Raw genomic sequence first — 22,658 nt, forward strand, 5'->3', positions numbered from 1 at the left:
GAAGAAAATATTCCTGACTGTCAAAAGTCGCCACAGAGCCAAAGTAACAGGGGCCTCGTAGCCTGGTGGATAGCGTGCAGGACTCGTAATTCTGTGGCGCGGATTCGATTCCCGCACGAGGCAGAAACAAATGGGCAAAGTTTCTTTCACCCTGAATGCCCCTGTTACCTAGCAGTAAATAGGTACCTGGGAGTTAGTCAGCTGTCACGGGCTGCCTCCTGGGGGTGGAGGCCTGGTTGAGGACCGGGCCGCGGGGACACTAAAGCCCCGAAATCATCTCAAGATAACCTCAAGATATAACGGAAGGCAGACCCACCGCGATGTGGTACAAAGCCACTGGGTAATCCTCTTTCAACACGGGAGACATCTCCCGTCATGCAGGGTGCACTTGCTCCTCCACAGATCTCTAGTATCAGATCTTGATACTGGTAATGGCTCAAAAGGGCCACCACTTACGGGCTATTCATGCGAGTGCCACCTTTTGGGTGGCTTAATCTTCATCAATCAATCAATCCTCTTTCAACCCTGGATAAAAGCTATACAGGGACATTGCAGTAGCCATACACAAACTAAGACTTGGCTACAAGTGCTGCTGGGAGGTAATAAACCCAATAGTTAAAGGGTGTCATATATGTGGAACAGGTGCAGAAATGCCACTTTTGCATCACGTACTATTATGTGAAGCAACTGAAGCCCTGCACATCAAACTCAACATTCAACCACCTGGAGCAGCTGCATTAAATCTATGGGCCCCGTGGCGAAGTGGTAGCACACTCGCATGGCGTTTCGCGAGCACTTTGGCCTAGGTTCATATCCTGGCCGGGAAGGATTTATTTGGCGCCAATCCTTAACTGTAGCCTCTGTTTACCATCAGTGAATAGGTACCTGGTTGTTAAATGATTTGGCGGGTCGTATTCCTGGGAAAAATTAGGATTAATTAAGGTTCTGCCTAAAACGCTATGCGTGCTAGTGACTGTACAAGAATGTAAGAACTCTTGTATATATATCAAATAAATAAAATAAATACAAAATCCACAACAATGGTTAACAAAGCAGTTGAAGAATGGGACGCACTAGTGAACATTGTGCATCTATATCCGCCACCAAGATAATGTTATTAAAACTAAAGACTAAAACCATTGCGAAAAGAAGGAAACTCTACCTTCATTTAAAACTCTGACCCAAATATCACAATAACAAAGTTATCGTGAATAACCAAACTCAATTACGGGCTCACTATAGCCCGTGCTACATGGATATTTTGTTCCGAGTTCAAGTTGAAGTATGTTTATTGAGACAAGAGAATACATCTCAAAGGGATGGAGTAGCTTAGGCTATTTCTACCCTCCTAAGTGTTCCCAGTAGCTGAATCTAAAACAACAACTACCACCATGAGAGGAATGTAATGGTGGAGAGTGTTCCCCCTACAAAATAAAAAGATACAGACTTGCCTTGATTAGGGATATTAAGGGCAATATATGATTGTATAACTAGAAAATTACATTAATTAAACACTAACTGTTTATTGTGATTACTCAATATATAGCTAAGGACGGAATGTCTTGATTAGGGAATTCACTGACATCGGCACTGTAGATACTGTTTTGGACATCATTAGAGAGTAGAACACTAGCATCGTCACCGTATATATTGTTATTGGACATCATTAGAGAGTAGAAAAGTGACTTGAGAATGGCCCAGGATGGACCGAAACGTCGTCGTCCCTTTACCATCTAGTGTGTGGCCTGGTCAACATACTTCAGCCACGTTATTGTGACTCATCGCCCGCATAGATTAGTGACATCAGCACCGTAGATACTGTTATTGGACACCGCTTAAAGTGACAATATATCTTCATCGCAGGTTGAACTTCAAGCTGTATTAGCGAGCTTAAAGAAAAGTAGTAAATAATAGTAATGCCTGTGTTTTTAATGATAGAGGAGCGTTGGTGTCATTACATAGTAGAAGACCAGTATATCAGCATATTGTGGACGAGTGTTGAGATAACAGCAGGAAAGAGTAAAAAAAAATAGTTGGTAACTAAGATTTATGTAGGTTCCTTCACAAGCAGGGACCTGAGCTTGTAGAAGCATCTTAATTACCTTCAGTGGTTAAGTTCCTAATTGCACACTAGTTTCTCTGTCAGCTATCTCACCCCTGTCAGAGTAAAAGAGACAAATATATGTGTATGTATGTATGTCTGCATGTGTATGTGTATGTGTGTGTATAAAGTATATGTGGAAGCTGATCAGAATTACATTTCACCATTATAAATTCACATTAATGCATTCATAAATCTATGTATCTATGTATTTACGTATGTAGCTTAGCCTAACATTTTAAAAGCACTACGATCACCTTCTGTGGTTCAATAAATCTCTGAACTGTATGTTTGACAAATCTCTCTCCCTGTCCATGGAGGACAGAAGAAAATGTATATATGCTGGTTAGCATTGTAAATGTGTGGCCACGTCTGTGGTAGAAAATAATAATAATAAAAAAAACAAGCAGGGATGCTGTTAAGTGTGGCTGTTGATATATTAGCGAAGAGGGGGCACGGAAACAATTGTTTTCAGTGTAATATAATTCTTAAGACAAAGCTCAATTTGATCAGTATTTAACTTATTTAACAACGTGTTTAACTTATTTTCATTGAATAACTATAATATGTAGGATGAATATACTGTGTAAGTTTATTTATGAGCCCCAGGCTTTGAGGGACCGATATTAGAAGGTGTGCTAGTAACAGCGTCTCTGTCCTGTTTAAGTCTGTCAGTTATATCACCTGTGTCAAATACTTCTGTCAACGTGAATGATTTCAAATGTTAAACTGTCACTTAATGAAGCGTTCCGGCAATCACTAGCGAGTTATGTCATAATTTTTTGACTGATTGATGTAGATTAAGTCACCCGAAAGGTGTCACGGGCGTTAATAGCCCGTAAAGTTGTCATAATGTAAACTGATCTTAACTAGGCTGTGAAATGGTGTACTTCTTTGTCCGGCCCGAGGCGAGAATCTGTGTAGTCTCGGAAACATCCCAATTGATTGATAAAGATTAAGTCACCCAAGAGGTGGCACGGGCATGAATAGCCCGTAAGTGGTTGCCCTTTTGAGCCATTACCAGTATCAAGAGCTGATACTGGAGATATGTGGAGGCGCGACTGCACCCTGCGTGACGGGAGATGTCTCCCGTGGAAACATCCCAGGTGGACTTGGACATTAGCAGCAGTCAACACTGGGAAAGTCTTAAGCACAGCTATGGCATGGGATGAAGTATTAATGTCAATTAAAGGCTCTGTCCTGGGACCTCTGTTGTTTACTATAGATATGAATGATTTACGAAGCTTCATTTATCTCTGAAATTCTATCCTCAGTACTCTGTAAGTTCAATTATATCAATATTATCTCAGTAATAGTAGTTCTTGGGCCACGAGAATCTTCTTGGGATTATTCGCATGATTTCATTTTGAACCTTCTCCAACTTGTTTAGTCTGCAAAACAGTACAGATATCAAGACATATGGGCAGCATAATCAATAAGAGATCTCACAGTATGCCATGTGATTACCATTGGAAATATAGAATATGATTAATAATTGTGTACTGTATGGGTTTGTGAGCCCTTGAGGGACCTTATGTAGACTAGGGTAGAAATAGCCTAAGCTACTCTATCCTTTTTGAGATTTTCGTTTTCTCAATAAACTTACTTGAACTTGAATGAATGACTTAGACACTAAATTGAATAGCAACATTTACCAGTTTACTGATGATTAGAATATAGTGCAGGAAATCAATGTAGATTGTTTAAAAAATGAATGAGTTTGGATGTATATAAATAAGAGGTACCCCCATATAGCCTAATATGCCTTCTACAGTTTCCTTTATTTTTCCTCATGCTAAGCTGTGTAAACTCACCATACCTCAAGGAGGAGTCCTAAGACAAGCCCTGTTAAATATAATATTGAAACAGAGAGTTCCAGTGAAACTCCTTCAGTACAACTCCAGTCATAGTTGCACACGATATTCTGTTTCAGGTTAAACATGTTTTTAATGGAGTCAACAAATTTATTCGTAAATTGCTATATGTTTATACCTGAGTTAGTTTACACAACATTTCTGAACATTGTTTAAATAAGAGAGAGTATGGTGATAACATAAGACGTGATCATTATAAACATATACTGTATTATCTAGATTTAGATTTAGAAGTTTAATTTAATAGTAATATAAAATTTGGAGAAACTTAGTACAATGCCTTAGTGGTTGAATTTAGGTGAAAGAAAGACCCAATACATGTGTAAGTGCTTTAATACCAAAATTTCGGATTTAGCCTATTTTCTTTATGAAGGTAATGTAAACAATGTTCTGCCTATGTCAGTCAGTATTAATATATTAGGTACATCTGCATTTGTGCAGCTACCCTAGACTATATGAAGGGGAGTACAGTATGACCAAAAGCTAGCTACGTGATGCAAAAAATCCCCATCACACAGGATGGATAGTCGTACAGAAGCATGTGATAAATAGTCTGCACTGGCGGACTCTGGGTTCGTTATGAGGATATCATCATCAACACAAGAGTGAATAAGGCAGCAGTGATACTAAAGGTCCCCATCTCGCAGGATGGTTAGTCATACAGGGCCATATGTTTAGTAGCCTGAACTGGCAAATTTTGGGTACACTGTGAGGATATCTTCAGGAACACGAGAGTGAATATAGTAATTGCAAAGCTCCAGGTACTTCATGCCTACTGGTCTGAAAGGTCTAATAACTGGGCATTCGGTGATGTAATGTGGGAGATCATGCCGCAGTTCCTGCTTACTGAGTTTGCACCTGGAGTGCTCAGGATTGGGAGATCTGTCACCTGCAGCCACCTGCCACAGGTAATGGTAACTCAACCTGATCCTGGCAACCACTGTCTCGCACAGTCTGGTGGACTGTGCGACACAGTGGTCCACAGTTTACCACCTTCATGAAGGAAGGTACATTCGGATGAATTCTATGATGAATTCTTTCATCCGAGAATTTAGTATTATAACGCTTACATATGTATTAGGTCTTTCCTTCACTTTCCTATAACATTTATTACAGTTGCGGCTGCAGTGAGCAGGTGTACAACCACAGAAATATCGTCTAGCTTCGAATTAGGGTGAAGAGATGCGTATTGACAGAACATATGCAACACAAAACTAGCATGATAAGAAGATAATTCGAAAAATACCTAATATATACTTATTATACTATGAAGGTGTATTTTGCACACCCTCAGTATTTCACATCAACAGATTTACGAGGTTGACTATCACTGAGCGCGACTCTTGTATCATAGCTATGACTTCAGTAGGATTTAAAATAATTGTCAATAAACCATCTCCTTGTGACTAATTCCTTAATAAAGGTCATAAGTAGGAAGATAGATGTCGGAAGTTTAATTGTTTAGATATGAACGAGAAAATTATAGAAAATATGCAAAGTATCTAAATATTTAGGATATTAAAATATGGAACATGGATCAAGCGTCGAACTATTCCTCGGCTGGTCGGGAAACAAACTTTTTTGTTAAACATCTTGCCAAATTACCCTTTTTTTATTAACAAGCTTAGGTATACACAGCAATGTGCTGTTACCCTATTATATATGAAAGATTATACATTGTAGATTAAAAACTAGCTATAAGTTCATCTAATATTCCCATCTCACAGGATGGTTAATCATACACGGAATCAGGGGAGAAAATACCTACCTCAGTACAAAAATAAATTAACTTTGACTAAATATTAACGTTATGATTTTTATAAGAGCTAAGCACTGATCATGGAAATATTATATTATATTTATTTTTACCAGTTTCTATCAAATTCCTCTCAAATAATGTCTTTTTAACAAGCTTAGGTATACACAACAATGTGCTTCTACCCTATTCTGTAGAAGCCCCTTTTGATCTACCACACAGTGTAGATAAAAAACCAGCTACACCCTCATCCAACACCTAAAGCTCCACACCCCAAAGATCCTCAACAGGAAGCCGAAGTACTGGCAACCAGGTTTGCAGAGAGAGCAGCCAGCAATCAACTTCCACCAGATGTATTAGCAGTACAGACCGGACTAGAGGAAGAAAGGTGGCACAAAATCCTTACAGCATGTGAAGAAGTCTCTGACACTAATGCCCCCTTCACACTGGATGAGCTCAATCGGGCTAAGAAAAACTCCAAAGATACATCCCCTGGAGCCGACAAAATATCCTATAAAATGATTAGAAACCTCGGCCCAGAGGGAGACGCTGCATACCTAAGGTTAATTAATTTAGCCTGGACTTCTCAAACTAGACCTTCTGCTTGGAATAGAGCAGACATAGTGCCGATCCCAAAACCCAAAGATCCAGCTAATCCCAGGCCCATCTCTCTCCAAAGCTGTGCAGCCAAGACGGCTGACAGAATGGCACTCAACAGACTGGAGTGGAAAATGCCTAAACTGCACCATGATATGTATGCCTATAGAAGAGGGGTTGGCACAGTGGAATGTATTATAACTCTGTTAGCCCACTTGAATGACAGACCAGGAATGCTGATATTCCTGGACCTCGAAAAAGCCTTTGAACTGGCTAGCGCCCCAGCTATTCTCTGCTGCCTCATTGACAAAGGGGTCAAAGGCAACCTGCTCTCCTGGACCAAAAACTGTCTCATAAACAGAGAAGCAAGAGTAAAACTTCATGGCACAGTCTCTGAGTACAAAAGACATGAAAATGGTACACCGCAAGGAGGTATTCTTAGCCCTCTTCTCTTCAACTGTTTAATGGAAAGAATAATGAGGTTGAAACTCCCACATCACTGCAGGCTGCTAAACTACGCGGACGACTTTGTCATCATCATAAAAGGAAGGGATGCGGCGCGCCTTGCACCCAAATGCTTAGACTGCATCAGTAAAGAGGCAAAACAGATTGGGATCAAACTCAACCCCTCAAAGTCAAAGGCCATGCCCATAAAAATAGCGAAGCCCAACATCCAACTCACAGTACAGGGTCAACCAATAGAATGGGTCGACACCTATCAGTATCTAGGAATCATCCTGGACACACACATGAATTTTAATGCTGAGGTCACATACTTGAGAGAGCGAACTGCGGCCCGGACGGCAATCCTCAGGTCGCTAACCTCCCTTTCTGGAGGAGCCAATCTGCAAGTCCTTCGCACATACTATGTACAGGCAGTCAGATCAGTGATCGATTATGCCGCACCTGCACTCACAAATCTATCACACCAACAGTGGAAAAAGCTTGAAGTTGCCCAAAACAATGCTATGAGAGCTGCACTGGGAGCCCCCATGTGGACGAGGCTTGAAACTCTTAGACTGGAGACGGGTTTGCCCTCTCTACAAGAAAGAATATCACAAAGGACAGCTACAATTATCAGTAAGATAATTATTTCTTCTGATCCAATCCCAGTACGGCAGGCCTTGGTGGTTGGACTAGGCCAAAACAATGGAAACTCTTGGGTTGCAAGAGCAGGAAAAGTCATAAACAGACTACATTTAAAAAACATGATTCTTGATAGAGAGGGTGATCATCCACACCCAAATTACACTCCTTCCGCGCCGTGGGAAGAGCCTACTTTCAAAATAGTAATAGAAAGTCTCCCAATGAAAAAGGCTGCCTATGATCCGACAATCCTAAGGCGCATAATAGAAGAGCAAATGTATAGCATAGCAGTAGCAGGAGCCACCCACATCTTCACAGACGGATCGGTGGACACAGAAAATGAGAGTGCTGGCGCTGCTCTTTGCACGACCAGCGTTCAGGCATATTGGAGACTGGGAGGACTAGTATCATCAACCCAAACTGAGCTGTTCGCCATACAACAGGCATTCGCATATGTGATTGCACAAAACACTCAAAATGCAATCATACACACAGACTCAAAAGCTGCACTTCAAATACTAGGACAAAAACAGTGGAAAGATAATGTGGAAATAATTACCACCATTTTGTATCAAGGAGCAGTCGCTAAAGGCAAAGGCCTCAACATAACTTTAAACTGGATCCCATCCCATATTGGAATCCCATTAAATGAAAAAGCTGATGAAATTGCTAAATTGGCAACTCGTCATCCAGTGATACATAAAACAATTCAACCCAGCCTAGAGAACATAAAAAACATCATCACCAAAAAACTCTCACATCTCAACAAAGCCTACCTACACCAGAGAATAGCTGAAGGTTCGCCATCTGCAACATGGTATCTTCAGGCAACCAAATTAGAAAGGTTAAATATCCCAAAAGGAATCCACAGGGAAATAGCAGTTAGGCTATATAGACTACGTCTAGGTTACAGATGCAACTGGGAGATTGGTGAAACCCGACAGAGAGAGTGCATCTTCTGCCAAACTGTCACAGAAAAGCCATTACTTCACTATCTTCTGGAATGTGAAGCAACCAATGACCTTAGAAGAGCTTTAAGAGTTCCTGAATCATGCAGTGGCCACCCTGAAGCCATCAACACAGCCACTCTCCTGGTCAACAAAGGTGTCCAGCAGCTGGACACCCTCATAAAGACGGTGAAGCAGTATCCTCCCCCACGATAACAGCTTGATGGTTAAATGCAACCTCAGAACACTGGGGGAAAAAAAAAAAAAAAAATTAATAATTACGGGAGACATCTCCCGTCACGCAGGGTGCAGTCGCACCTCCACAAATCTCCAGTATCAGCTCTTGATACTGGTAATGGCTCAAAAGGGCCACCACTTACGGGCTATTCATGCCCGTGCCACCTTTTGAGTGGCTTAATCTTTATCATCATCATCATCAGCTGAAATTAGACAGTCAGTTGTTTTCAGTTGTACACCAGACGTCACGTCCTTCACTCACCAGACCACTCCACAAGTGATCATTTGAAATTTCATCATGGAATTCCAATTGACTCATAATCGATCCAGCAATGCTGCTCAGAGTATGAAAAGACCATCGATAATGGACACCAGTTCCGAAAGTGACGGCGAGTGGCATCACGTGACTAAGGCTAACAGGACAAGCCACTCCATGACGACCCATCGCCCATTAATCTCTCCAGCTTCTCCAGCTCTCCCAGCGCCTCAGACTAGATCTACGTTTCCGGTCTTCAAAGTGCAGCACACGGAAGGTAAGTCTTCCTACGCTACTGTAGTGGACCTGGAAAAAGAGTACCCCCAGCTCCAGGTCAGGGCAAAACCTAATCTCAAAGGAGAATACATTCTGAGGCCAAAAGACGAGTCGGCCGCTACGATTCTAAAAAATTACGCAAAATGTGAGGAACTGAAACCAGAGGATAAAATAAGTAAAGTCATTGTCCTCCATTATCCCTTGCATATGGCCCTTGGCCATCTCGAAAAGCTGAACTATGTGGTGTCAGCAGAGAGATGCCAAGTACGAACAAAACAAGAAACTCGACAAGTCCTTCTCACAGTAAGAGGACGGATCCCGGAAAAACTTGACCTTGGAATCTGGGGGGTGTTCCAACACAGGCCTTACACCCCAGAACCCCTAAGATGCTTTAGATGTCAGAGATTTGGGCATCACAAAGATGGCTGCCAACGCCCAGTGAGGTGCGGAGTCTGCAGCCAGTCCCATGATACTAAAACATGTATTGATAAATTCAAGGCAAACCACCCTGTTCAGGCAAAATGCCCAAATTGTTCCAAGGCACATCATGCCTGGAACTTGAAATGCCCTGAAAGGCTCAAAAGGCTTCAAACGAACCCCACCACGCCAACAGCGGAGCCGAAACCCCCACCAAAACGAATACCAGCTCCCATGCCCACTAAAATCGCGTGGGGTCTACCCATTCAGGAAGAGGGGGCACACGGCCCTTCACCATCGGCCATGGTGAAGGGTGAGAAGACAGTACAGGACAAAAAGAAAGATGGAGGACACAAGACTCATGTTCAAAGCAGTCGGCCTCCCATTTCATCCAGCAAGCACACTGGGGCCAATAGGAGTAGCAATTCCAGTGCCAAAGTTACCACCGAGAAGGGTCTAAAAGCCACTAGGCCCTCAACCTGCACAACATTAAATAGTGCTCCCACTGAACTGAACGCTCTCTGGCCAATGCTCAAAACTTTGGTCACTGAGTTAATCGAAAGTCTGCTGTCTTCACATGGAATCAAGCAAACCACAGAGACTCGGAAGACAATTGAGCACAAGCTCAAAAAATTCGAAGATGTAATATCCATACCGTCAAGACAGCAGGGCAAGAGGCACCCCCATAAAAAGCAGATAGAGTTCAGGTCGTCGGAAAGCGACATTGATGAGGCAATTTCAGGACCACTAAGAACCTATACCCCAATTGCAACTTCCATGGCGTGTTCATCAGACTCCATGGATACCACGGAATTATCAGCACATTCCAAGAACCTAGAATTCTAAAGATCCTGCAATGGAATGCGCAAGGACTGCGCACTAAATTGCAACACTTGAAATGCATAGCAGCAACCAAAGGCATAGACATCCTGATACTACAGGAGAGCTTGCTTCGAGCCGGATTAGAACCTAAAATCTCAGGCTATCGAGGCTTCTTCCTTCCATGGATCAATGGGCAATCCAGGGGATGTGCAATCTATGTAAAAAGTGACCTGATCTCCAAATCCATAACCAGCCCACCCAATTGTGGAGCAGGGACAGAGGTAATGGGAGTCACCATTGAGCTAAGACACGACAAACTTGAAGTGTTCAATGTGTACAGGTCTCCACAAGCCGAAATGGATCTCTCTGTGTTATTTGGACACGCGACAACAACAAACACAATCATTTGTGGAGATTTTAATGCCCATCATCGATTGGCACTGGGCTCGAACGAAACAAATGAAGCCGGCATACACATTACACATCTACTGGACCAGCTTCCAGAAATACAAATCCTAAACAAGAATGAACCTGCCCACATCCAAGGAGGCAGATTAGACCTAACCTTCGTTTCAGCCTCCCTAAGAGATGCAGCAACATGGTCAGTTGAGCCCACACTCACAAGCGACCACTATGGGGTCCAAATTGATCTTCAGTTAGACCTACCCACCCCACCTCCGCCTCCATCTGAATCCTGGAACTTTGCTTTAGCAAACTGGGACCGATTTCAAAACCTCATTTCAGAGTGGCAAAGAAACTATGATCTTCCCGAAGACATTAATCAGGCAGAACAAGAATTTGTCAAAGCGATTCAAAGTGCAGCCAACCACTCAATCCCACTGAAAAAACAGTCCACCGGACACCATAAAGATCATTGGTACTATTGCGAACGCGTCAAAGAACTCAACCATAGACTCAATAGAACAAGAAAGCTATACAAAAAGCAGCCAAGTGACCGCAACAGGATCTTACTTTGTGAGGTCAAGGAACATGTACATCGAGAGACCAGACAAATAAAAGAACAAAAGTGGCTAGAATGGTGTTCACACCTGAATGAACACACCTCTCTCGGGGAGATGTGGCAGCAAATTCACCGGGCCAAAGGGAATAAAACACCTAAAGCTCCACACCCCAAAGATCCTCAACAGGAAGCCGAAGTACTGGCAACCAGGTTTGCAGAGAGAGCAGCCAGCAATCAACTTCCACCAGATGTATTAGCAGTACAGACCGGACTAGAGGAAGAAAGGTGGCACAAAATCCTTACAGCATGTGAAGAAGTCTCTGACACTAATGCCCCCTTCACACTGGATGAGCTCAATCGGGCTAAGAAAAACTCCAAAGATACATCCCCTGGAGCCGACAAAATAACCTATAAAATGATTAGAAACCTCGGCCCAGAGGGAGACGCTGCATACCTAAGGTTAATTAATTTAGCCTGGACTTCTCAAACTAGACCTTCTGCTTGGAATAGAGCAGACATAGTGCCGATCCCAAAACCCAAAGATCCAGCTAATCCCAGGCCCATCTCTCTCCAAAGCTGTGCAGCCAAGACGGCTGACAGAATGGCACTCAACAGACTGGAGTGGAAAATGCCTAAACTGCACCATGATATGTATGCCTATAGAAGAGGGGTTGGCACAGTGGAATGTATTATAACTCTGTTAGCCCACTTGAATGACAGACCAGGAATGCTGATATTCCTGGACCTCGAAAAAGCCTTTGAACTGGCTAGCGCCCCAGCTATTCTCTGCTGCCTCATTGACAAAGGGGTCAAAGGCAACCTGCTCTCCTGGACCAAAAACTGTCTCATAAACAGAGAAGCAAGAGTAAAACTTCATGGCACAGTCTCTGAGTACAAAAGACATGAAAATGGTACACCGCAAGGAGGTATTCTTAGCCCTCTTCTCTTCAACTGTTTAATGGAAAGAATAATGAGGTTGAAACTCCCACATCACTGCAGGCTGCTAAACTACGCGGACGACTTTGTCATCATCATAAAAGGAAGGGATGCGGCGCGCCTTGCACCCAAATGCTTAGACTGCATCAGTAAAGAGGCAAAACAGATTGGGATCAAACTCAACCCCTCAAAGTCAAAGGCCATGCCCATAAAAATAGCGAAGCCCAACATCCAACTCACAGTACAGGGTCAACCAATAGAATGGGTCGACACCTATCAGTATCTAGGAATCATCCTGGACACACACATGAATTTTAATGCTGAGGTCACATACTTGAGAGAGCGAACTGCGGCCCGGACGGCAATCCTCAGGTCGCTAACCTCCCTTTCTGGAGGAGCCAATCTGCAAGTCCTTCGCACATACTATGTACAGGCAGTCAGATCAGTGATCGATTATGCCGCACCTGCACTCACAAATCTATCACACCAACAGTGGAAAAAGCTTGAAGTTGCCCAAAACAATGCTATGAGAGCTGCACTGGGAGCCCCCATGTGGACGAGGCTTGAAACTCTTAGACTGGAGACGGGTTTGCCCTCTCTACAAGAAAGAATATCACAAAGGACAGCTACAATTATCAGTAAGATAATTATTTCTTCTGATCCAATCCCAGTACGGCAGGCCTTGGTGGTTGGACTAGGCCAAAACAATGGAAACTCTTGGGTTGCAAGAGCAGGAAAAGTCATAAACAGACTACATTTAAAAAACATGATTCTTGATAGAGAGGGTGATCATCCACACCCAAATTACACTCCTTCCGCCCCGTGGGAAGAGCCTACTTTCAAAATAGTAATAGAAAGTCTCCCAATGAAAAAGGCTGCCTATGATCCGACAATCCTAAGGCGCATAATAGAAGAGCAAATGTATAGCATAGCAGTAGCAGGAGCCACCCACATCTTCACAGACGGATCGGTGGACACAGAAAATGAGAGTGCTGGCGCTGCTCTTTGCACGACCAGCGTTCAGGCATATTGGAGACTGGGAGGACTAGTATCATCAACCCAAACTGAGCTGTTCGCCATACAACAGGCATTCGCATATGTGATTGCACAAAACACTCAAAATGCAATCATACACACAGACTCAAAAGCTGCACTTCAAATACTAGGACAAAAACAGTGGAAAGATAATGTGGAAATAATTACCACCATTTTGTATCAAGGAGCAGTCGCTAAAGGCAAAGGCCTCAACATAACTTTAAACTGGATCCCATCCCATATTGGAATCCCATTAAATGAAAAAGCTGATGAAATTGCTAAATTGGCAACTCGTCATCCAGTGATACATAAAACAATTCAACCCAGCCTAGAGAACATAAAAAACATCATCACCAAAAAACTCTCACATCTCAACAAAGCCTACCTACACCAGAGAATAGCTGAAGGTTCGCCATCTGCAACATGGTATCTTCAGGCAACCAAATTAGAAAGGTTAAATATCCCAAAAGGAATCCACAGGGAAATAGCAGTTAGGCTATATAGACTACGTCTAGGTTACAGATGCAACTGGGAGATTGGTGAAACCCGACAGAGGGAGTGCATCTTCTGCCAAACTGTCACAGAAAAGCCATTACTTCACTATCTTCTGGAATGTGAAGCAACCAATGACCTTAGAAGAGCTTTAAGAGTTCCTGAATCATGCAGTGGCCACCCTGAAGCCATCAACACAGCCACTCTCCTGGTCAACAAAGGTGTCCAGCAGCTGGACACCCTCATAAAGACTGTGAAGCAGTATCCTCCCCCACGATAACAGCTTGATGGTTAAATGCAACCTCAGAACACTGGGAAAAAAAAAAAAATTAATTAATAATTACGGGAGACATCTCCCGTCACGCAGGGTGCAGTCGCACCTCCACAAATCTCCAGTATCAGCTCTTGATACTGGTAATGGCTCAAAAGGGCCACCACTTACGGGCTATTCATGCCCGTGCCACCTTTTGAGTGGCTTAATCTTTATCATCATCATCATCAGCTGAAATTACACCATTTGGTCACCACTTGGTCCGGGAGACATCTCCCGTTACGCAGGGTGCAGTTGCACCTCCACAGATCTCCAGTATCAGCTCTTGATACTGGTAATGGCTCAAAAGGGCCACCACTTACGGGCTATTCATGCCCGTGCCACCTTTTCGATGGTTTAATCGTCATCTTGGACACATTCATGGGAGACATCTCCCGTCACGCTGAGTGCACTTGCACCTCCACAGATCTCCAGTATCATCTATTGATACTGGTGATGGCTCAAAAGGGCCACCACTTACCAATTCATGCCCGTGCCACCTATTGGGTGGCTTCATCTTCATCTTAACACATTCACAAGGGAGACATCTCCCATCATGCAGGGTGCATTCGCACCTCCTCAGATCTCCAGTATCAGCTCTTGATACTGGTAATGGCTTAAAATGGCCACCACTTACGGGCTATTCATGCCCGTGCCACCTTTTGGGTGGCTTAATCTTCATCATCATCATCAGCTGAAATTAGACACACCACACACTTGGTCCGGGAGACATCTCCCGTCACGCAGGGTGCAGTTGCACCTCCACAGATCTCCAGTATCAGCTCTTGATACTGGTAATGGCTCAAAAGGGCCACCACTTACGGGCTATTCATGCCCGTGCCACCTTTTCGATGGTTTAATCGTCATCTTGGACACATTCATGGGAGACATCTCCCGTCACGCAGAGTGACCACCAACCATTTGGTCCGGGAGACATCTCCCGTCACGCAGGGTGCAGTCACACCTCCACAGATCTCCAGTATCATCTATAGATGCTGGTGATGGCTCGAAGGGGCCACCACTTACGAGCTATTCATGCCTGTGCCACCTTTCGGGTGGCTTCATCTTCATCTTAACACATTCTCAAGGGAGACATCTCCCGTGTTGCAGGGTGCATTCGCACCTCCACAGATCTCCAGTATCAGCTCCTGATACTGGTAATGGCTTAAAATGGCCACCACTTACGGGCTATTTATGCCCGTGCCACCTATTGGGTGGCTTCATCTTCATCTTAAACACATTCACAAGGGAGACATCTCCCGTCATGCAGGATGCATTCGCACCTCCACAGACCTCCAGTATCAGCTCTTGATACTGGTAATGGCTCAAAAGGGCCACCACTTACGAGCTATTCATGCCTGTGCCACCTTTCGGGTGGCTTCATCTTCATCTTAACACATTAACAAGGGAGACATCTCCCGTGTTGCAGGGTTCATTCGCACCTCCACAGATCTCCAGTATCAGCTCCTGATCCTGGTAATGGCTTAAAATGGCCACCACTTACGGGCTATTTATGCCCGTGCCACCTTTTGGGTGGCTTCATCTTCATCTTCTTCTGCCACACACCATTTGGTCACCACTTGGTCCGGGAGACATCTCCCGTCACGCAGGGTGCAATTGCGCCTCCACAGATCTCCAGTATCATCTTTTGATACTGGTAATGGCTCGAAAGGGCCACCACTTACGGGCTATTCATGCCCGTGCCACCTCTTGGGTGGCTTAATCTTCATCAATCATCAATCAATCAGCTGAAATTAGATATTAGGATGCAGGCCCTGGCAGCAGGAAGGCGAGACCCTCGGAGCTGCTTGGCTTGCTCCACATTACATCCACAGGAATTTACGACGTGTTAATTTTGTCTGGAAATTTATTTTGCTAATAATTTTTAAGCTACAATTTGAGAGATCTGGAAGTCTCGCTGGCAGCAACAAATATGGATGCCGGACACAATGTAAGTTTACTAATGTCTGGCGAGAACCCGACGCCAATGTCCCGGGAACTGGACATTCTGCAGAAGGACCTGGACACCCTCTTCCTCATTGTGTTCGGCATCCTCATATTCAGTAAGTACCAAAATCTGTGTTTTCTCTCTTTTTTCAAGTATTTAAACATATATATGGCACCTATTTCACATTTTGTATATTAATAAAATAGTTGTATTTTATATAGTTGTATATAGACGTACAATAATCTGTGTGTTAGATTTTGTTTTATTATGCTTAGAATAATGTATTTGGAATGCAATTTGTACTTTTGACTAACATTTGTTTATATTTCAGTCTTGCAGACCGGGTTCGCATTCCTTGAGGCAGGCTCCGTAAGGTCCAAGAACACCACCAACATCCTTCTCAAGAACATGCTCGATGTCTGTAAGTTATCAAACACCTTCGTTATTTGTTATCGTATCTGGCTTATGTCTGGTGAACCAGCACATGATTTTTTTATTCCTATCTCATAGCTAAAGTAAGCTCTCAATGTATATAACTTTGCCGACTCTTGTATTCCTGTAATTTCCTGCTTTTGCTTTTCCATCTGCTGGTGTTATATACTAAATTGTTCTCTGTATTCAATTAACCGACTTCCTCCCACCAAGCCTCACGTAGTAATAGCGATATGAATTCCACAATCGTCCCCACCCTGTACTAACCATCTGCCCTGTTACTCTCCCCAGTCATTGGTGGCATAGCGTACTGGCTGGTGGGGTTCCCGCTGGCGTTTGGAGGCGGGAACAGCTTCTCTGGTACAGAGTACTGGGCGTCGTACGGGCTGTCGGACGAGCACCTGGCCTTCTGGTTCTTCCAGTTCGTCATCGCCACCACAGCCTCCACCATCATCTCGGGGTCGATGGCTGAGCGGTGTGCCTTCAATGCTTATCTCATCTACACGACCGTGCTGTCAGGTGGGTGTGAAGCCTCTTTCTCTCTGTAAAGTATGTTTCAAATTTAGCAGGATACTTTACACTATTTAGTGGTCAATGAATAAATAACTTTACTCACAGGCTTTATTTATATAATTTAGATAATATTTGAGAGGAACCTTAACAGGGCAATCTTGAGAGAAAGACAATTTGTTAGACAATAATAGCCTAACACTGATCATTATAATTAAACTTTATGTGTTTCTCAATAAATTTAAAAGGCAATGCAAACAATAATACATTTCCCACGGAATTAATAGATACATTATAAAATACAGCAGTGTTGGTACAGCTGTAGTGTGCCGTGTTTTAATCATGTTTGTGTGTTGTAACAGCTCAGTTATGATAATATTTGTGTTTGTACAGCTGTGGTGTACCCGGTGGTGTCACACTGGACCTGGTCAGACGTTGGCTGGCTCAAGACTCAACACTACCAGGACTTCGGTGGCTCTGGCGTCGTCCACCTCACAGGGGGCGTGGCAGCTCTTGTTGGGGCTGTAATTCTTGGGCCCAGAATTGGTCGCTTCGGACCCAAGGGCAAGGAGATACGTGGACACTCTGTGCCGGTATGTTCATAGAACAGTGGTAATATATTATTATCTGAAGTCATGAAGCAAGATATAAATATTTGTGGATTATCATGTTTAATACAAATATTACACGTCAAGGTGGAGGTGTAAAGTTGTGTTTGAACTTCCAGCTGGCAGCTTTGGGAGGCTTCATCCTGCTCTTCGGGTTCCTGGCCTTCAACGGAGGGTCCCAAGCGTCCATCAGCCACGAGGGTGATGCTTTAGCCATTGCCAAGGCTGTCTTTAACACTGTGATCTCGGCGTCTTCAGGAGGCATCGCTGTGCTCTTGGTGTACCGTTCTGTGCTGTGTGGGAGGGAGTCCACCTGGTCCTTCCTAATGGCTCTTAATGGTTCTCTCGCTGGCATGGTATGTACCGCTCTGCGCTGTGTGGCCGGGAGTCCATTAGTGCTAGTATGATGGACTCTGCTCGCTGTAAATTTTCATTGACAGACGTTTGATTTAAACTTAACTTAGTATTATGATAACATAACAAATTTCTTATCAAAATGGTGTTACTTGCAATATGTCTGAGTTTGTTTACCCAATGCTTAAGGACATGTTTCCATGACAGGTGTCAATCAGTGCCGGGTGCAACGTTGTGCGGCCGTGGAGTGCCAGTGTCATTGGTACAGTGGGTGGATCAGTGTTCCTCGCCATCCACACCCTTCTGCCTAAGTTGAAGGGTACGTCACTGCTTCTCTCACCGCTCAGTTTTTTTAACTTTGTCTCAAGAAGGCAACAAGTAGCCAGTTTTATCTAACTTGAGTTTGAAATATTTTAACTTTAACGTTATGTTCTGTAGATGGCATATACTTAAATAATAATATTTATAAAATTTTATATTATTGGGAAGCGTACGTGCATATTGGGACTGTTGAGGTTGTGGATGTAAAGTTAATAAATATTTCTTCCACAGTTGACGACCCACTTGATGCTGTGGCTGTACACATGGGAGGTGGGTTGTGGGGGCTGGTTGCTGTGGCCCTCTTCCAGGATGGTGGCATTGTGTACGGAGGCAGAGCGGAGGTCCTCGCCTGGAACATAGTGGGGGCGCTGGCCATAGTGGCCTGGTCTGGTGGTCTCTGTTTAGTTATGTTTGGTTCCCTCAGGCTGCTCGTCCTCTTGAGGGTGACTCCAGAAATGGAAATTGCAGGCAAGTGAAGATAATACATAAAGTTTTCGCTTTTGTATTATATAATTGATAATTGTTATATTTTTAGTGTTATGAACGCATTCATTATACATTGTATATGTTCTATATCTCTAACATTATCTATACGCCAGGAATGGACATCTTGAAGCACGGGGAGCCAGCCTACCCAGCTGACGCTTGGCTGGAGAGCCAGTACGATGGATCCGTAAACACTCAGGAGAACAAGAGGAATTCAAGTAAGTTGTCAACTAAGTTGCTTTTAAAGTTTTGTGTGTGATGTTTATTTATTTGATATTAATGAAATGCATCATAGAAATTCATACAGTTTTGTTATCAACATTTTCCACTATTCATCTAATCCATTATTTTCCAGATCTTCCACCCAACATGTCTGCCCCAGAAGAATTTGGTTTGACTAATTCCCAGGACCCAGCTCCAGTCCCTGGACACCTTGTATACTGGAGTCGTGCAGGACCAGTCCCATCCCACCTCTCGCCCGTCGTGTCCCTCAACAACCACGAAGCTAACCACTTGAACTCCAACAATAGTGTCTCTGAAGCTAGCTTCACAATCCGACTGGGAGACCATGATCTGCGAGTCCTCGTTGAACCAAGAGATCAACGTGGTCAAGACCCTCATTGTTACACCAATGAGGCTTTTGACGAAACCACAAATCTTTAAGATTATCTTTTATTTGTCATTACTTATGAAAGTATTTGTATGTTGTCATTACTTATGAAAGTGGGTGTATGTTTGTCATTACTTATGAGAGTATGTGTGTTTGTCATTACTTATGAAACCTCAAAACTCTGAGATTCTCTGTTGGTTCTTCAACATTAAAGCTTGCTTGTATTGATTCGGTAAATTGACTTAATTAATTTATATTATTTTTCTGCACTAATTACATGAAATATATTATATATATTTTTGTATATATATTTTTTTATTCGGTGAACTTAGTAAGAAACCTGATAAACTAAAGGTTTAACAAGAATTACGTTAAGGTGAAGGATGTTGACAGAGAAAGATGGCGAGCATATTTTACGACTTAAAGTAGGGACTGTAATGAAGTATGAAGTATGGAGGGACTTGAAGTATGTGCCTAGCCACATACCTTCGCCCGACAGTCTTCCAAGAACTGCCATCGCGAATGCACTTTAAATGTGCATTTTTTTACATTTGCGTTGTTCTTAATGGGTTGTATTCAAGTGTTTAACTATCAATAAGTTTCGTATTCTCGGATAATTACTTCCTGTTGTCTGGTCTTGATGATTTGATGGCCCATAAGATTATAGACTTGCGGTGGATTACTACCTAACTGGATGTAAGATGACATAAAAAATGATTTTAACATGTTTGAAAGGAGTAAGGAAAACAAAAAGGAATTATGAAGTGAAGACATTTCCCCAACGGAGACATCACCCACCAGACACATCACCTGCCAGACATCATCCACCAGACACATCATCCACCAGAATCATCACCCACCAGACACATGATCCACCAGTATCATCACCCACCAGACACATCACCCACCAGACACATCATCCACCAGAATCATCACCCATCAGACACATCATCCACTAGAATCATCACCCACCAGACACATCATCCACCAGAGTCATCATTCACCAGACACATTATCCACCAGAATCATCACCCACCAGACACATCATCCACCAGAATCATCACCCACCAGAATCACACATGATCCACCAGTATCATCACCCACCAGACACATCACCCACCAGACACATCATCCACCAGAATCATCACCCATCAGACACATCATCCACCAGACACATGATCCACCAGAATCATCACCCACCAGACACATGATCCACCAGTATCATCACCCACCAGACACATCACCCACCAGAATAATCACCTATCAGACACATGATCCACCAGACACATGATCCACCAGAATCATCACCCACCAGACACATGATCCACCAGTATCATCACCCACCAGACACATTATCCACCAAAATCATCACCCATCAGACACATCATTCACCAGAATCATCACCCACCAGACACATGATCCACCAGACACATCATCCACCAGAATCATCACCCATCAGACACATCATCCACCAGAATCATCACCCACCAGACACATTATCCACCAGAATCATCACCCATCAGACACATGATCCACCAGAATCATCACCCACCAGTATCATCACCCACCAGACACATTATCCACCAGAATCATCACCCATCAGACACATCATCCACCAGAATCATCACCCACCAGACACATGATCCACCAGTATCATCACCCTCCAGAATCATTACTCACCAGACACATCATCCACCAGAATCATCACCTACCAGGCACATCATCCACCAGACTCATCACCCTCCAGAATCATTACCCACCAGACACATCATCCACCAGAATCATCACCCACCAGACACATCATCCACCAGACTCATCACCCACCAGACACATCACTCACCACACATCATCCACCAGACACATCACCCACCAAAAATCATCATCCACCAGACACATCATCCACCAGACTCATCACCAAGCAGACACATCATCCACCAGACACATCACCCACCAAAATCTTCACTCGCCAGACACATCATCCACTAGAATCATTATCCACCAGAGACAATCTTCCATATAACATTGAGGAGGGCGACGTTGAGGGACCTGTACCATGGGCTGTGGGGCGCCCGTTTGCTTCCTGAGGCCCACCACCACCAGACACTCGGGCTCGTACTGGATGGCCTCCATTTGTCCATTGAAAATCGTCTGCTGTTAAGATACGTAGCCACGTTGTTGAACAACCCTGTGGTGTCGCACAAGAGATATATCACATTTTGAGTCAAATCAATTATGTTGAATTAAATAAATATATGTATTTAAGAGAGAATGTTTTTTTCTGCTCAAGGGTGGGGGGGCCAGACGCTTGGACCTAGTCTCATCCAGCGTTGAAGGGTGAGTAATGTTGGCTATGTGCCCAGAGTGGGAACTTCGAGGTCTATCTCCTCTACTCCCATTAAAAAGGAGTCGGCATCAATGGCCCTTTCCAAATATATCGGGGAAAGGTGGCTGTCTGAGTCTATAGAACTTCTTCTCTCCACCCTTCCTTGGAAAATATATATATATATGTCGCACCGCACTACTTGGCCTAAAATGCAGAATGATTTTCGTTATTTTCAAATTTTTCTTTCCAAATTGGTTTATTCCAAATAATATTATATAATATTTAGTACACGAATTACTGACTTATGTTTGGTTAACCTAATAAGAACATTTCTTATGTTCTTAATATAATATTACTATATTATATTAAGATAATACAGTTCTTAATATAATATATTATATTCTTAATATAATATTACTATATCATATTAATAAAGAACATGAAATATTTCTTAGTTATGTTAATTTAGGTTATGATAGGTTAGGTAATTTTGGTCGTATATCTATGTTAGTTTCAAATTAAAAATACGTTTAATCATATAAAATATAATGGAAAGCTATATTATTTCATAAGATCTTTAGGAAACCTCTGCTTATTAGACAAACCAGGGTTTGCATAGTAGACTAAGTAGTGCATTCTGGCTATTAGGTACAATATATAGTAGTAGTAGGCATCCATCAGTCTCAGAAGACTATGGTGTTGCGCTCTGGTTGTTGGTCTGGAGAGGCCTCACGAGGGCATAAAGCCAGGGTAGGTTAATACGGAGAAGCTGTTACCCAGGCAGCAGGTCCCCCCTCTCCACGGCGCTGAAAGTCTCCAATGGAAAGGCAAACGCCAATGCGATTGGTTCCAGCGCCGTCGCAGGAACTGTGAGTTCCGGGGATGACCTCGAAGTTGGTGAAAAAAAGGCACAGGGACTCCAAACCCGGAGACCGCCGTGGTCGGGGCCGGAGAAGAACCACC

At 43.3% G+C, this 22,658-nt stretch overlaps 1 protein-coding gene across 1 annotated transcript in view; it reads left to right on the forward strand.

Moving 5' to 3' along the window:
- Window positions 1-19,425, forward strand: part of LOC138363811 (putative ammonium transporter 1) — a 66,616-nt gene extending 47,191 nt beyond the window's left edge. Inside the window, exons 2-10 of the mRNA XM_069323185.1 lie at window positions 15,994-16,166; window positions 16,383-16,472; window positions 16,775-17,002; window positions 17,387-17,586; window positions 17,721-17,957; window positions 18,163-18,274; window positions 18,508-18,744; window positions 18,876-18,980; window positions 19,118-19,425. Coding sequence (XP_069179286.1) covers window positions 15,994-16,166; window positions 16,383-16,472; window positions 16,775-17,002; window positions 17,387-17,586; window positions 17,721-17,957; window positions 18,163-18,274; window positions 18,508-18,744; window positions 18,876-18,980; window positions 19,118-19,425 — 1,690 coding nt within the window. The remainder of the gene's footprint in view (window positions 1-15,993; window positions 16,167-16,382; window positions 16,473-16,774; window positions 17,003-17,386; window positions 17,587-17,720; window positions 17,958-18,162; window positions 18,275-18,507; window positions 18,745-18,875; window positions 18,981-19,117) is intronic.
- The last annotated feature ends 3,233 nt before the right edge of the window (window positions 19,426-22,658 follow it).

This window comes from Procambarus clarkii, chromosome 11, assembly GCF_040958095.1.
Source record: "Procambarus clarkii isolate CNS0578487 chromosome 11, FALCON_Pclarkii_2.0, whole genome shotgun sequence".
In the NCBI taxonomy this organism is placed as follows: domain Eukaryota; kingdom Metazoa; phylum Arthropoda; class Malacostraca; order Decapoda; family Cambaridae; genus Procambarus; species Procambarus clarkii.